At 41.7% G+C, this 16,249-nt stretch overlaps 1 protein-coding gene across 2 annotated transcripts in view; it reads right to left on the reverse strand.

Moving 5' to 3' along the window:
• Positions 1 to 2,190: 2,190 nt before the first annotated feature.
• megf8 (multiple EGF-like-domains 8) overlaps positions 2,191 to 16,249 on the reverse strand; it is a 28,742-nt gene continuing 14,683 nt past the window's right edge. The window contains exons 39-44 of one of the 2 annotated variants that reach the window (XM_083990487.1): positions 7,342 to 7,507; positions 7,041 to 7,233; positions 6,775 to 6,945; positions 6,524 to 6,654; positions 5,615 to 5,747; positions 2,191 to 5,471 (exon numbers count right to left, since the gene is read on the reverse strand). In XM_083990487.1, coding sequence (XP_083846613.1) covers positions 3,972 to 5,471; positions 5,615 to 5,747; positions 6,524 to 6,654; positions 6,775 to 6,945; positions 7,041 to 7,233; positions 7,342 to 7,507 — 2,294 coding nt within the window. In that variant the 3' untranslated portion in view covers positions 2,191 to 3,971. Of the gene's footprint in view, positions 5,472 to 5,614; positions 5,748 to 6,523; positions 6,655 to 6,774; positions 6,946 to 7,040; positions 7,234 to 7,341; positions 7,511 to 16,249 lie in introns of both variants that reach the window. The other variant, XM_083990486.1, reaches the window with a different exon arrangement.

A 16,249-nucleotide genomic window follows, 5' to 3' on the forward strand; every position in this document is an offset into this window, starting at 1 on the left:
CCAACCAGCTCTCATCAGTCATGTTGGGGTTACAGCCCACAAGTGCCATTAAAGCGACAGACAGCAGCTACAAGCGCAGGTAGTAGGCTACATCTATTTTAGACAAGCTTTCATATGCAGATTCATGGTTTTATACAGTCCATGACCATGACCAATGTTCCCTCTAATTTTCAAAACTCCTGAGCAGAAATTCAACTCCCCTGATGACATGCTTGAGCGACTCACATGCTGGTGATGACCTCACCTCTCCAACTCCAAATATCAATACAATTGGCTATTACTATTATGATTAATAACAGATTATTTTGACAACATTACCTAGGCTACTCCATATCTAGGTCAGTAACAAAATACAATATTGTTTTGGCAAAATAGATTTTGCATTATTGCCATATGAACAATATGAAAAAAATAACTAACATGAAGTTGGTGTCATCAGCTCTTGGCACAGAAGCATTCTTGATATTAACAGTAATAATAATTCTCAAGCAAAAACTTCAATCGTAGTTGTCTAGTCATACATTTCACAATTCGAAGCGCACATTAGGGAGAAATAAACAGTAAACTAGTCGGGGATATTTGAGTGTGCAACTTTTTTGTCTTCTGGGCAAAGAGGTGGGGAGCAGTGTGCAATTGCACAGTAAAACACCTTAGAGGGAACAGTGTCCATGACTCACATCAGTGTTTACCAACCAACCAGCCCACAAGAGGGGCCCAGGCCAGGGTGAAGAGCAGCATATGTCTTGATTTGTGTGTGCCACAGTGCAAAATCCATTCACTAATGTTTTTTTTGTTTTTTTTTCTATTTCATGTTATTAGGAATAAAGGCATTGAGAGTTTTAGGATTTTATATTATATATTAGTGACTGAGATCTTTCCACAAGTTGGTCCTATTTATCCAGAAGATGATGATGATTTAATTCAATTGGTAACTAATAATGGTTTAATGTGACAAAGTAGCCTATATTTAAAGTGTTAAGTAAGTACTGTCACAGTGTGTTTCACGTCTACAGCTTCTCTTATGTCTAGATTTGCTTATTTCCCCCTTTTTTTTTATCCTTCTGATTGTAATTTATTTCTGATAATGTTTTGGACTGTTGCCTAGACAAAACAAGCAAAGTACCTGTCACTCTGGGCTCTTTCACTGTTTAAAAAAGTACTTTCTTTTTATACATATTTAATAAGAAATGTACACCTAATATACACCAGATTAGAGAGAGAGAAAAAATCTAATTCATGGTGAATGATCCAGATCCAAACCAACCTCTAATTACTTCTTCCTTGGACTATTCATTGCTCTACCAGGTTCAGTGCAAATTGTTTCAGCACTTTTTTACATAATCTTGTGGACAAATAAACAGACACAAGTGAAATCATTACTTCTTTGGCCCTGCATTAAAAAAAAGAGTCTTGTATAAAATAGTTTAAATAGCACCTACCTCAGTCAGTTACTGCTGGTTGAGCTGCAACAATCATTGCATCAATAAAAGTTTAACACTCACAGGGGACATTTTAATACTTTACATATTTCCCTCATACTTGGCTGGCCATGGTAGTCCAGGTCAGCCTCACGGGCTACAGTTTCAGCAAAACGTGTGGGCACAAGAATTAATATTATCATTGATGACGTATGACACGCATTACCAGGAAACAGTCTGTTTAGACGACAGACGTATTAGATATCCGATTTGTATCTGATTTATTTCCACATATAATGGGGGCCTGAATCTGACACTAAACAATTCCATGTGGTTTTTTTTAACATGACCGTTACGGATCCGATCTGTGCCACTTGAACCATGTAGTGTAAAGACAGCCTTAAGAGAACAAGAATGTCTAAAATGCATGCAAAGACCACATGAAAACTATTGCATTTTTTATTACCTTAATTTTATTTAATCTAGCCTACTGATTAATTTCCTCATTGGTCTTACTTCAGTATATTTTATCCATGTTTATGTTATAAAAATCAATTGTTATGCATGTTTTGAAATCTTTGCAAATTAAGCTTTTACCAAAATGGTAGTGTGTGTCTAAAACATTTTACTCATCTATTCATCACAGATGAAATGTTAATACTGTGGCAACATATTTTGTACTTAGACCCCAATAGTAAAAGATCTTATGGGAATCAAGTCCTCAACATCAGGATTTAACAATGTCCCAAAACACAACCAGTACCACACACAATCTTGTTCCAGACTTTATTTCAGCCGACTCGGGACAGAGAATCTTCACACAATCTTCTGTACAACACTGTTCCCTTCTTTGAAAACAAACAAACAAACAAAAAAACAAACACAATAAAAGTTATGTACAAAAATAAAGTATGTTAAAAAAACAAAAACAAACATACACATAGATACGAGACAAAAACAAAACAGTATTAATGCTTATTTGTGGAGGGCTGCTATAAATAGTGACAATATTCATTTGAGCTTTAGTTTGCTTAACTATGATGTGAGTATTCAGTTCATGACGAAAGCTCCCATGATTTTTTTTAATCATTTGATAAGAAGCCAGTAGCACCACTCTGAGGTCATCTACGACAGTGTGCCATCGGAGGCTGGACGACATCCACTCTTAGTGTTTCACATGAATAATGGGGCTCATTGCCTCCATGCAGTGCAAAAAGGAAAATGAAGAGAAAACAAAAAAACTAAATACTGTCAACACCAACCAGTGAACAAGTAATGCTGTCTCATTCCGAAAACCTCTCACCAGGAGAACTTTCCAAACCTTTCCATTACCATTGTAACATTTTTCATAGTGTCTTTTCTCTTACCACATCCAAAGTTTTTTGATCAAATTGTAGCTATGATTGGCTAATACAATCATCTAAGCAAGCGAGTTGCCTGAAGAAGAAAAAACAATAAACAGCCCAGTAAAACTAGCCAAACACTAACATACATTTCATGTCAAAATGTAATCAAATGTTTCAAAGGACATAGAATTTCTTCATTTTCATGGACGAGTTTGGTTGCGTTATTAAATTATTATAGTGTCAGAAACTCAAGACTAAGATTGAAAACATTATCCTTCATATATATACTTATATGTATTTTTTTTCCCAAAAAACAATTTCTGAAACAAAACGTGAAATATGGCATTGTTATGTCCTCCAGGTGCTACACCACACATTTCCATCAACACAAGTAACAAGTGTAAGCCAGTCGACTCACAGACAAGGCAAGAAGTGAAGGCAGATGAGCAGAAAAACGAATAACAATGTAACATAGCAGGTGAATGAATATGCAAAAACATACTCAAGAGTCTGTTTAACATAAACATAATAGCTTACAAGCCTGCCATGTTTTGAGTAACAGTTATAAATCACTCATATCGACTATGATATAAAAACCATCTTGCAAGCAACTTTGACTTTTTCTTTTTCCTGCGCTGAGCTGACAATCAAAATCTTGCACATTATGCTGAACCAATTTGAAAAGTCTTTTGTTCTCAATGGCAATTCTCAATTTTGATTGTCACTTTTTTGGGGGTATAAAGCACATGTTGGTTCCAAAAGTGAGCAGATGTCTCTCTTAACATCTCTGTTGGTCAATGAGAACAATTTTAACAACAGTCCAGCTTCAGTCTCTGTATGAGACTGACTGTCGAGTGCGCTCATACCTCTTTAGTGATCACAGACAGGATGCAACACTGTTTTCTTGATACGTATAGCAGTTGTAGTGCATTCTAGAGAAAGCTGGCTTGGTCATGTGAAGCACTGAAATACAGTATAGCAATACATAATACAATAAAAGACACTTAATAATTCATTATACAGTGTATGTACAACTCTGTTCAAAATGCTCTTAACTGACTCTGACATAACTCTTTCTTTTGGACTTTGTCTTTGACTTTGCTATCTTTCTTTCAAAAAATTAATTTATTATATATCAAACAATTTACAGACTTACCCCATTTCTTTTATTCCTGTCTTATTTCATTTATATCTTTTGTTTGTTTCCCTAAATAGCCATAGTGGTCAGGTGCTGATGACCTAGCAGCCCCTTGCGCCCCCCTCCGGCCCCTGGGTGACCTCCACCGTTGCCGTGGCCGCAATATTCTTGCAAGTTCTGTCGTAAGGTAACAAGTGCGGAGCCCAGACAGGCACGGTTTGGAGCCAAGACGCCCCCGGGCAGCTGGAAGAGGACAGTGGCCACTCCGGCCATGCCATCATCCGTGGGCTCGAGGGTGATGGGCCCCACCTTAAAGGAGGAATAGGAAAACCCCATGAGCTGAGAGAGGAACGGGTCGGAGCGGCAGAAATGCTGGTATCCGCTGTATGTGGATGGATGGTGATGATGCGAGGCTGGGGTGCCGCCGGTGGTGCTGGCGTAGTGGTGGGTGTTGAGGTAGTGCAGCGGCAGGTGCTGGCCGCTGTTGCCTCCTCCACCCAGGGTGAGGTGATGGTGGTGGTGGGCTGTGGGTCCGGAGCTCGGGTCATGTTTGTAGGAGACGGCTCCTGCCCGGCCTCTCTGGCCCACAACCACTCCTCCTAACTTGCTCGTGCGGGCATGAGCAAGCGATACAGTGCTGCCCCCCACCCCTCCACCGGCCGACGGCAGGTAGATGAGCTGGGGCTCCTCCGGCTCCAGGTATATAGTGAGTTTAGCGAAGGGTCTCGATGCCATTTTGGTCATCTCCTGAATGTGGCGCCGCTGCTCCCGACGGAAGTCCAGGAACTGCTTGACCTTCCACAGGAGGACGCAGACGGACAGGAAGAGGAAAAAGCAGGAGAAGAAAACGGAGAAGAAGACAAAAAGGTCGATGTGGGCTTGGTCCTGTCGCAGAAACAGCAGACCCTGGGACTCCCCTTGTTTCTGTACGGTTCCCACGCCTCGCAGAGCGATGTAGAAACGGCTGGATTTCAGGGAGTGCACCTCGTGGGGGAAAGTGATGACCACGCGATCTCGAACAGCACGGACGATCAGCACCGTCTGCGGTTTCCACACAGTGATGTAGGTGATTAGTCCTTCGGCCCGCTCCTCCCTGATCTCTCTATCGCCCCCAGGAGGTTTTGCTTGCAGTTGCAGGGGGTTCTGGGAGAGTCCGGGGCCCCCAATACTGGATGAAGCATTGGCAAACACCTTAATAGGGGACGGAGGCGAGTCCTTGTCTACCCCAGTTGCCGTTCCCCGACCTACTACTTCCTCCTCGATCTTGATGGTGTGAATCCCCGTGTACCGGTCCACATCCACGATGAAAGTGTCGGGAGAGTTGGACACGTACACCTCCACCTCACCGAAAGTGACATCAATGGTGACCCGAATGTCCACATTGGTGAACTTTGGCTGAGCAGCAAAGAACACGGTGCGCCCCTTGGGCAGATTGCGAATGGTGGGATCGTGGAAGCAGTTGGTCTGGGACGTGGGGTCAAAGCAACACTCGGTGTCCACATTGAACTGACGGTAGCACTGACGCCCATTCACTGGTGTGCCATTGAAGGAGTCTTTGCACTTGGCACACTACATGGAGGAGCAAAATAAATACAATTTGAGCAAAACAGGACCATATGTTTTTCAGTATTCAAAATATTAATTGCATCAAAACAAAGGAAAAAAAGTTACTTTATGGTGCCATAAAGAATCCATTTGGAGCATGTGCTTACCTGTTGTCTGTAGCAGTCTTTCCGATCACTTTGAGGGCTGCTCAGACAGGAGGAAGTCTCTGTGTTGTTTTGGCAGGGGCAACCTGTTCCATCATGTTCGTTACATGTGTCTGCGTGACCGTTGCATTGACACCTGCAAAAAAAAAGGGAAAGAAAATCCAAACCCATGAGGAGAAAAGCCAAATCCTGAAAACGGAAGAAAATCTGTACATTGAACGGGAGAAAATGTAATTCAATAAATGTGTTGAATGCCCCATGTGTTGAGGCTACAGTCCTGGTTGAGGCCCCGGTTCCTGTCTCTCTCAGCTGTGCTTTCCATTAAAGGCGAAAAAGCTCAAAAAATAGACTTAAAAAAAAAGGTAACACAGTCACTTGACAACTGCTTTATGAATGGCAGCCATGTTGACTCCACATACAACTTAATATAATAACAATGTGGAGATATAAGTCGTAAATATTGGTCAGAAATGTAATTATCACAGGAAAATACAAATGCTTACAGAGGAAAATCGGTTAAGGGTTAAGAGAAGAAATTCTGTTGTTTCTGAAAATATTAAGCATTGATTTTCTTTTTGTCTTTCTAATTACCTTATTTATAGCCATGAGGAAATTTCCATCTCATTACCAGCATTTTTTTTTTGCTGTGAGACGAGACTGGAAAAAATCCCCTTTGATGGCACGGTAAATTAAAAGAACAATCGATATTTAGTAGTACAGGCAACAGGCACGGTAGCCTTGTATGTTGATATAGATTACATCTGATAAATCTGGTGTTCTGTGTACCAAAGCAATGGCAATTCTGGACAGTGCCAGTATGACAATCTAAGATCATTATAACTCAAGGTTTTATAAACTTGTTGTGTCATAACATTCAAAACCATGAACCAATGAAAAGCAAATGTTACTCACTTCTCACACTTCCCCTGCAGCAGGAAGTAGCCACTCAGGCAGCTCTCACACTTGTCCCCCACACTGTTATTCTGGCAATTCACACACACAGCATTCTCCTCTGTTGGACCCTCAGACACCCAGTCCTGAATCTGATTAGGAAAAAACATAGACATAGAGCCCTGAAACTTAACAAGGAGTTCCTGTAAAGAGAATTCAAGATAGAAAAAAAAATCTAAGTAAATATGGCCACGATTGTTTAACACACTTACTTTGTTGGGATCCAGAGAGAAGATCCGAGGGTTTTCAAGGGCCTTCTTATGTTCATCCCGAGACAGACACACAGCACTGTTTCCCCTGCAGAACTCCCGACATGGACGACATGTGCCGCCCCCCTTGGCAGAGCCCACAAACAGGGGCTTACACTTCTCGCAGTGTTTACCCTAGAATTGAAGTAAGGAGAAATCAATACATACAAATAAATATGAGGAAAACCTTTGTTTACAATGCGTAAATGTGTATTAATATAAGCACTTACTATGGTGTTATTGTGGCACTCGAGGCAAACATCTGGTTTGTTAACACCTGCACAGTTGCTGTGTTTGTTGCAGCTGCACTGAGAGGAGCAGTTATCCCCCACGAAGCCAAAGTGACACTGACAAACTCCGGGGGACACACATGTCCCATTTACACAGCCTTGTGCACAAACTGGCTCACACTGGCCAGAAACACTGAAGAAAAAACAAAAACAAGAGGCGATTTGGATAAAGTTGTCCAGTTACTATGAAAAGATAACATATTTTAAACCATCCATGTCTATTCAGGGCGCCTGATCTCACCTGCTGAGGATGTAACCCTGCTTGCAGGTACAGTGGTATCCCTGGGGCAGGTCGTGGCAGTCCTGGGTGCTGTTACAGTGGTGATGGCCGTTCGCACATTCATCCTCCTCTGGACAGTGGAGGAATGACCAGCTGCTGTTTCTCAGGGGGCAAATGCCCTCACTCACTCCTGGGAGACATACATGGCGGTGAGTAAGTGAGATAGGCCGGGAGCCAGGTCCACCCCTCAGGATGTTTTTTGCTACCTTTTTTTCACTATTATTTCTTGTTATCCCATACATTGGGCCATCACAAGTTGATAACCTCCACCCCCAGCAAGGGGCCGTTTGGCCCCAGGGGCCAAAAAAACCCCTTTTGGGGAAAAGCTTCTGGCGAAATGATGTAATGGCATATATTAGGGTACAGCAACTGCATACATGGTCAGATAACTCTGAAATTTTGCATGGTGTATCCTGACACATAGGGGAAACTATCAGAATAATATTCTGGGGCTTACTGCCTTCCTATTTTCAAATATCACCCTCAGTTTATCCCAAAAGACAAAAAAAATGTGTTTCCGCCTGACAAATTGTCATCAAATGTGATCACTTTAAAGCATTTATTATACATATCACTGCCTTAGATGGATATGAAAAACTTCCCACATTTGTAAGCCTTAATTTAAGCCCAAAATTACCTTTCTATCTAGAAGATTACACCTGCTATGACCAAAGTCTTCCAGTGTCCTACCTCAAAATCAGAGAAAACGGAACTTTCAGCATTAGCATTCCAAATGGGATTAAGCATGATTTCTTGTACATAAACTGTATCTTAAACAAGATTGGAGGCTTTAGTTATAGGCTACTACTATACTATCTGAAGTTAATGAAAAGTGAATAATGTTACACCCCCAGGAGGACCAAAACAAAGGTGGACCAGGGTATCAGGGTACAATATAAAAATAAATGCTAACCGATTTACACACACCAACACACTTACCAACCGACACACTTTAACCAACCAACTAGTCTATGGGCCAGACCAGATTTTGGTACCACTCAGAGTGGCAAAATCTAGAAACATTTTTTGAAAAGGTACATGTCCATAGATGATATTTTGGTATGATAACCCATCCTAAGTGGTAGCTTTATGACAGTTATCAGCTCATAAAGTTATCAACCCCCTGCAATAAATAGGCCTCTAAACGCAGGGGGCATATCTTGTTTTGTGCTCATTTTCAGACCTTTACTCATATGTTATGAGGGCATGTTTGGTAGAATTTTAAAGTGTACAATCCCAGCTTTCATTAAGACCTAGTTTTGGGCCTATCTATAAAAAATATAAAGGTCACATGGTCAAAGGTCAATCTATCTCAACAACTATTTTTCCACTATTTTCGCCTAAACTGTAGTCTTTTTTTTTTATAGCACTGTGAAATGTAGGAACAAGTTTTCTATATATCTTTGCCCTAATTATCACCATCATCATGATTATAGTCCAGAGTTAAGGCAACTTATTCATCCTCCTCCATCCTCTGATTTGTGCATGTTTGCGTATTTCTGCATCTACTCCTCCCAATATTTTGCACGTTCTGGCAGGAACGCCATATTCATTAAGGCAAACACGCTAAATGAATTGCACGTGCAATTTTGACCGTTTGAGAGATGCAATCCTCGGTGCGCCCGGTTAGTAGATCAGCTTCAGCATGTGTTTGCATGTACAATCAAGTTTGCACGCACAAATACGTTTTTATACACACAAACCTTTAGTAGATCCGACCCATAATCAGAAGTTAGTGCTTATATAGTAGTTCTGTACACTGAACATAGGAGTGGTTAAGAGCTTTTCACAGTGATTGACCACAAGTCATTGACCATTGGGGGGGCACACAGGGTGGCCAATCAGGTTTTAGGGGGGGGCAGGTGCCCCTCCATGCCACCATGGCAGACCCGCCCCTGGGTAAGGCAGGAGAAGTCTGGAAGCCTACAGGTCTTTGTATGTGGTTGAAGGGTCTGATGTTGCTGAGTCAAGGCCAAATTTACCCCCAGGGGACAGTAAAGTATATATCTACAGTATATAATGATAATTTTATTTGTAGAGCACCTTTCAAAACAAAGTTACAAGGTGCTTATATGCAGTATCTATCTAACTATCTATCGATCAACCAGGAGTTGTTGAAGGTCAACCAGTGTGGTTGTGTTGGTCACTGTAGCATGTACAGCAACTCCCAAGCTGATCCCACAAGAGTTCAATTGGGTTGAGGTCTGGACCAGTCATACCTGTGACTGACACACACATGGCAGCACTTTGAGCTCAGTACAAGAGTGAATACCCACAGGAGGATATTGCAGGGGATTTTGGCATTTTTGGGGGGCGCTACCCACTCATCCTGACATCCCAACTCTTCTTGAAGAAATGAAAACCTCAACCTGCGTGCTTGATCCCATTCCATCTAGCTTCTGTCTCCCCATCATTGCTCCTCTCATCACTTCAATTATCAACACCTCCCTCACCTCGGGCTTTGTCCCTCCTTCAATGAAGCTGTTGTCACCCCCATCTTGAAGAAACCTGGCCTCAGTCCCAACATCAACATCAATTTCAAACCTTCCATTTTTCTCTAAAATACTTGAACATGTCATTTATGCCCAACTGAAAGCCCATCTCAGCTAACAACCTATTTGAACCATTTCAATTTGGATTCCATAGACAACATACAGGCAGCTCTTAAATCACCAATGACATCCTCCTCGCCTCAGACTCCGACCACCTCACCATCCTCATCCTTCTCGACCTCACCGCAGCATTCGACAGTCACTCCATCCTCCTCTCCTGTCTTTCCTCCACCCCACTGGAACTGCACTCTCTTGAATTCAGTCATATCTGCTCCTCCACTGTCCCCCTTACCTGTCCCAAGGTGTCCCCCAGAGTTCAGGGCTTGGTCCCCTCCTCTTCATCCTGTACTTGCTAACATCATCCATCGTCAAGGTCTCCAGTTTCACTGTTGCGCCAATGACATCCATCTTTACAAAATCCATCACTACCAGCCACACCACTCTCATCTCCTGCCTCAACAATATTAAATCATGGATGCAACACAACTTTCTGAAACTTAACTATGACAAATCAGATATTCTTCATTGATCCCAAATCTCTCACAAAATCTACGGACAACTTCACCCTTTCCATTGACAACATCTCCCTAACTCCCTTCCTCTCACATCCCGTTGGAATTTCCTTTGACAGCACCCTCTCCTATGATCGTTACATCACCAAGATAGCCCAGACTGCCTTCTTTCACTTAAAAAACATTGCCTGATTTCGTCCCTCCCTTCGTCCTAAACTAGGGATGCAAACAATTAATCGATTATCGATTAATTGTCGATAAGAAATTACTCGATTAAAATAAATTACTTGCAATTAATTGCGTTTTGAACCCGTAATTCCCCGCCAGTCCGCGTGAGGGCGCGCTTGACGCCAGACGTACTTGACGCAAACGCGGGAACACAAGCGAAGCAGGGCTCTGACGACAACAACAGTGATAGGATGAAGAGGGCAAGACGGAGTGCAGTTTGGAGCCACTTTAAGTTGGTTAATGACGACAAAGACGCCAAATGCACACTATGTGGAAGTATTTTAAGGTACAACAACTCGACAACCTCGTTGAATTACCACCTAAATGTGTCACATTCAGCCATGCTACAAGCAGCGAATGGTTCTCAGCCTACCATCACCACAGCGTTGGGACGAAGGGTATGTGACTCCACGAAAGCAGAGGGCATTACCCAGCGGATATGTGACATGGTTACCACAGACATGCTGCCGATAAATGTCGTTGACGGAGAGGGATTTCGTGAGGTAATACAGTACATCGAGCCAGGGTACAATATCCCCTCTAGAACAACCATAACCACCCGCGTGGAAGCAAGCTACGCGAGGAAGAAGGCCGAGTTGAAAACACAACTTGCAACCGCGAATGTGGCCCTCACAACAGACTGTTGGACTTCTTTGAATACAGAAAGCTACATCACAGTTACGTGCCACTACATTGAACCGGACTGGCAGGTAATGTCAGCTGTCCTACTCACAGAGAGCATGTCAGTGAGGCATACGGCTGACAATTTAGCTGACAAGTTAAACCAGGCTGTGGAAACATGGGGTCTCACCGGGCGTGTGGTTGCTTGTGTACACGACAATGCACGGAATATCGTCTCGGCAAACAGTCCCACGCGAGTTAACTGGCACTCAGTTCCATGTTTCGCCCACACTTTGCAGTTGGCCATTAACGACGGTTTCGCTACCTACATAAACCGAGTCATTGTAGCTGCAAGCAGACTCGTACAACACTTCAACCATAGCAATCCAGCAAACAAAGCGCTCGCAGCAAAACAGAAACAAATGCAGCTGCCGTCGCATAAACTCATCCAATCCTGTAAAACCAGGTGGAATTCAGTCAGTGACATGTTTAACAGACTAACGGAGCAGCGGTGGGCCGTGTCTGCTGTACTATCAGACCGCACAGTGACCAAACTCACAGACGCAAGGACGCTGGAGCTGCGAGATGAACATTGGCAATTGATGGAGGATGTGGCGCCAGTGCTGGAAACACTCAAGTGTGCAACGACCGTTATGTCTACTGAGACTGAGGTGTCCATATCAGACACGTATCCCATCACCTTCAGCCTGATCAACGTGCATCTCAAGACAGACGAGGGAGACACCAGCAAAGTGGGGGAATTCAAATCCAGAGTGCGCACTTCACTGGGTGAAAGGATGAAGGTAAGCTAAATCCATTAATTTAATTATTGCAGATATTTTTGACTATATGCATTGCACACAAAGCACATTGTTTGACAATTGTAGTTTTTAACTCTTTCTACTATCTTATCTAATAAATATGAATAATTAATATCAAGCAATCTATTAATGATTAATAGTGGTTAATTCATTAAATGATAAAACACATAACCTATTAAAAACAAATGATGATTAAAAACAAAATCACATTTAAATCTAATTTATTATCTTTTTCTTCACAGATTGCCTCTGATGACCTGACGTCAACACCACCAATGCTAGCCACCATGCTGGATCCTAGGCACAAGCACCTGGGATTTCTGTCCCCACCAAGGAGGATTGCAGCTCAAGCCAAACTGCTTGAAGTGCTGGCAGAAGCAGAAGCCAGACATGGGAGCTCCACATCAGCAGATGCTGCTAGAGACCAGATCAGTGCAGTGCCAGCTCCAGTCCAGGGAGCTGTGCTTCAGAGACGCAGTGCTTATGCTTTACTCATGGGTGAAAACTACAGCACCAGGGGCACCGATGATGTAGAAAAAGAAGTGGATATCTTTCTGAAGGATCCGCCACCACTCCTTGATTCCAATCCCGCAGCATGGTGGAAGGTCAATGAAGGAAGGTTTCCAAGGCTGGCAAAACTGGCACGAAAGTACCTGGCCATACCAGGCACGTCAGTCCCTTCTGAGCGTGTATTCTCAGCAGCTGGCCTAACTGTTAACAGGCTGCGCACACGACTTACTCCTGAGCATGTTGATATGCTAATATTCTTGAACAAAAATAGATAGGTCTATCTATGCAATGAGGAGCACTAGGGATGTTTTTGTTTTGTTTTACGAAGACAGACATATCTCATCAGGCAGCCTATATTTTAAGTTAAAACTAGAGCTACGACAATCCAGTCATGTTATTGTGATATTGTCACATTTCCCATTTTAAGGGGGATTAAAAAAGCTGCTAATAGTCCACATGTGATACCTTATTTACTTTTCTGAATTTATTTTATTATGCTGCTAAGAGACAGTGCACTAATTTATTTTCATGTTAAAGTAGCCTACATAGTATTGTATTCTTCTATTCAGGAATGTATTTTTTTTATGCTGCTGCTATTAATGTTTCCAATGTTGCACATGAGAGATGAGTGTAATATTTTGATATTTTCTATTCAGAATATGTTTGATATTCTACCAAAATGTTATTCCCTGCCCTCAAGTGAGCCCAGAATAAATCTTTGATGAAGGAATATGATTTGCATTTTTTTTTAACATAAGGAAGATAACATTTTACGTTACATCTACAGTAGATAGAACCTATTCAGAGGGAAATTCAGGTTCTTAGAAAAATTGCCGCTTATCAATTAATCGATCATCGATCGATAAGATGAAACAACTATCGATTAATGAATTACTCGATAATTTGCATCCCTATCCTAAACCTCTCTGCTGCTGAAACCTTTATACGCCTTCGTCACCACCAGACTTGATTACTGCAACAGCATCTTTTATGGCCTCTCATCCAGAACCCTCAATAAACTCCAGAATTCTGCTGCCTACCTGCTCACTCATACTTGTCCCCATGACCACATCACCCCCGTCCTCCAAAACCTTCACTGGCATCCTGTTTCTTACCGTATACAGTTTAAAATCCTTCTTCTCACATTTAAAGCACTCCATAACCTGACTTCCTCCTACCTCACTGACCTCCTCGACCCCCACCCTCCTAACCGCTGCCTCCACTCCTTCGATGCCAACCTCCTGTACTACCCCCCATGACCAAGCAACAGGGCCGCTGCCCCCTCCCTCTGGAACTCTCTCCCCAAATCCATCTGCAACTGCACCGACCTGTCCACCTCTAAGACCCTTATCAAAGTCTTTGAAGCACTCAAAGCACTTTTACACAGTAACGGTGGTGGTAAGCTACAATTGTAGCCACAGCTGTCCTGGGGCAGACTGACAGATGTGTGGCTGCCAATGTGCACCAAACAGCCCCCCTGACCACCACCAAACATTCATACACATCACACGAGGCAAGGTGGATAAGATATCTACGTCTACGACAGCGGCTGGGATGGGGCGGGATTCGAACCTCTGGTTATTGGACGACCCACTCTACCTCCTTAGCCACTGTCATCCCAATATTAAATATAATTTAAAATATTAGGCTAATATCAAATACAACACCGCTGTATGTGAAATGATTGACTGAAATAACATTTTCAATTTTTTTTTGAGTTGTTTATATTTAGACATGCTTGTGTCAGAAACTTTGGTCTTGTTTTTGTACTGTGCGTACTGCATAGCTATATGTTATTAATTGAAAACCCCAATAAAAAGAGGAGGCCGCAGACTATGAAGAATAATGTGAGAGCCAAGAAAGAGTTATAGAGAGTTTATATTCTATTCTGTTACATTGTAATAAGGCTTTTCTCAAGTTAACATGTCTCTAAATTATATTTGTGGTGCTGAAAAGATGAAACAGCAGCTGTAGGGTGGGCAGAGCATTCCATGCCAGTAACCACTGGCGGTAATTCTTTAAAATGGCTGCCACAGTCATCAGAATTAAAATTTGCAGTAACCCAATATCCACATTCATCAAACATATATTCAGCAATCAGATCACCAAATTTGATGCTTTTATCACAAAATGAACAATTGTCAAGCTATGTCGTCCCACTATAAGGTTAATTGAGCCACCTAGAAAGTATGAACAAAGTTAGCTAAGTAAATAAATTACATTATACTGTATCTGATCGAGGCAATCCCAATATGTATTGAAAACAGATATATGTCTAGAGAGGCTATTTATAACAAATTTATCAATTATTATTTAAAGAGCTAGGACGCTCAAACCTACAAAGCCACATATTTTGGACTGATGATGATGATGATTAGGGTAAAGATGTAAAGAGAGTGCATAAAAATGTGCAAACTGCAAACATGCACAAATCAGAGGATGGAGGAGGATGAATAAGTTGCCTTAACTCTGGACTATAATCATGATGATGGTGATAATTAGGGCAAAGATATATAGAAAACTTTAAAACTCTTTGAGAAATACAGAGGAATAAGCAGTTATTGACAATTCTCGCCTGGGCCTGTGTTCCACTTTAAGACCCATAATCATCCCTCATAGTAGGAAATTATGGGAAGATTATACATTTCCTGAATTGTTACAGTCCTGTGAGTATTTCAGTTTTTGTTATTTGTGTCAGTGCTGTTCCTACATTTCACAGTGCTATAAAAAAAGACTACAGTTTAGGCGAAAATAGTGGAAAAATAGTTGTTGAGATAGATTGACCTTTGACCATGTGACCTTTATATTTTTTATAGATAGGCCCAAAACTAGGTCTTAATGAAAGCTGGGATTGTACACTTTAAAATTCTACCAAACATGCCCTCATAACATATGAGTAAAGGTCTGAAAATGAGCACAAAACAAGATATGCCCCCTGCGTTTAGAGGCCTATTTATTGCAGGGGGTTGATAACTTTATGAGCTGATAACTGTCATAAAGCTACCACTTAGGATGGGTTATCATACCAAAATATCATCTATGGACATGTACCTTTTCAAAAAATGTTTCTAGATTTTGCCACTCTGAGTGGTACCAAAATCTGGTCTGGCCCATAGACTAGTTGGTTGGTTAAAGTGTGTCGGTTGGTAAGTGTGTTGGTGTGTGTAAATCGGTTAGCATTTATTTTTATATTGTACCCTGATACCCTGGTCCACCTTTGTTTTGGTCCTCCTGGGGGTGTAACATTATTCACTTTTCATGTAATTAACTTCAGATAGTATAGTAGTAGCCTATAACTAAAGCCTCCAATCTTGTTTAAGATACAGTTTATGTACAAGAAATCATGCTTAATCCCATTTGGAATGCTAATGCTGAAAGTTCCGTTTTCTCTGATTTTGAGGTAGGACACTGGAAGACTTTGGTCATAGCAGGTGTAATCTTCTAGATAGAAAGGTAATTTTGGGCTTAAATTAAGGCTTACAAATGTGGGAAGTTTTTCATATCCATCTAAGGCAGTGATATGTATAATAAATGCTTTAAAGTGATCACATTTGATGACAATTTGTCAGGCGGAAACACATTTTTTTGTCTTTTGGGATAAACTGAGGGTGATATTTGAAAATAG

This window comes from Trachurus trachurus (genome assembly GCF_905171665.1).
Source record: "Trachurus trachurus genome assembly, chromosome: 16".
NCBI lineage: Eukaryota > Metazoa > Chordata > Actinopteri > Carangiformes > Carangidae > Trachurus > Trachurus trachurus.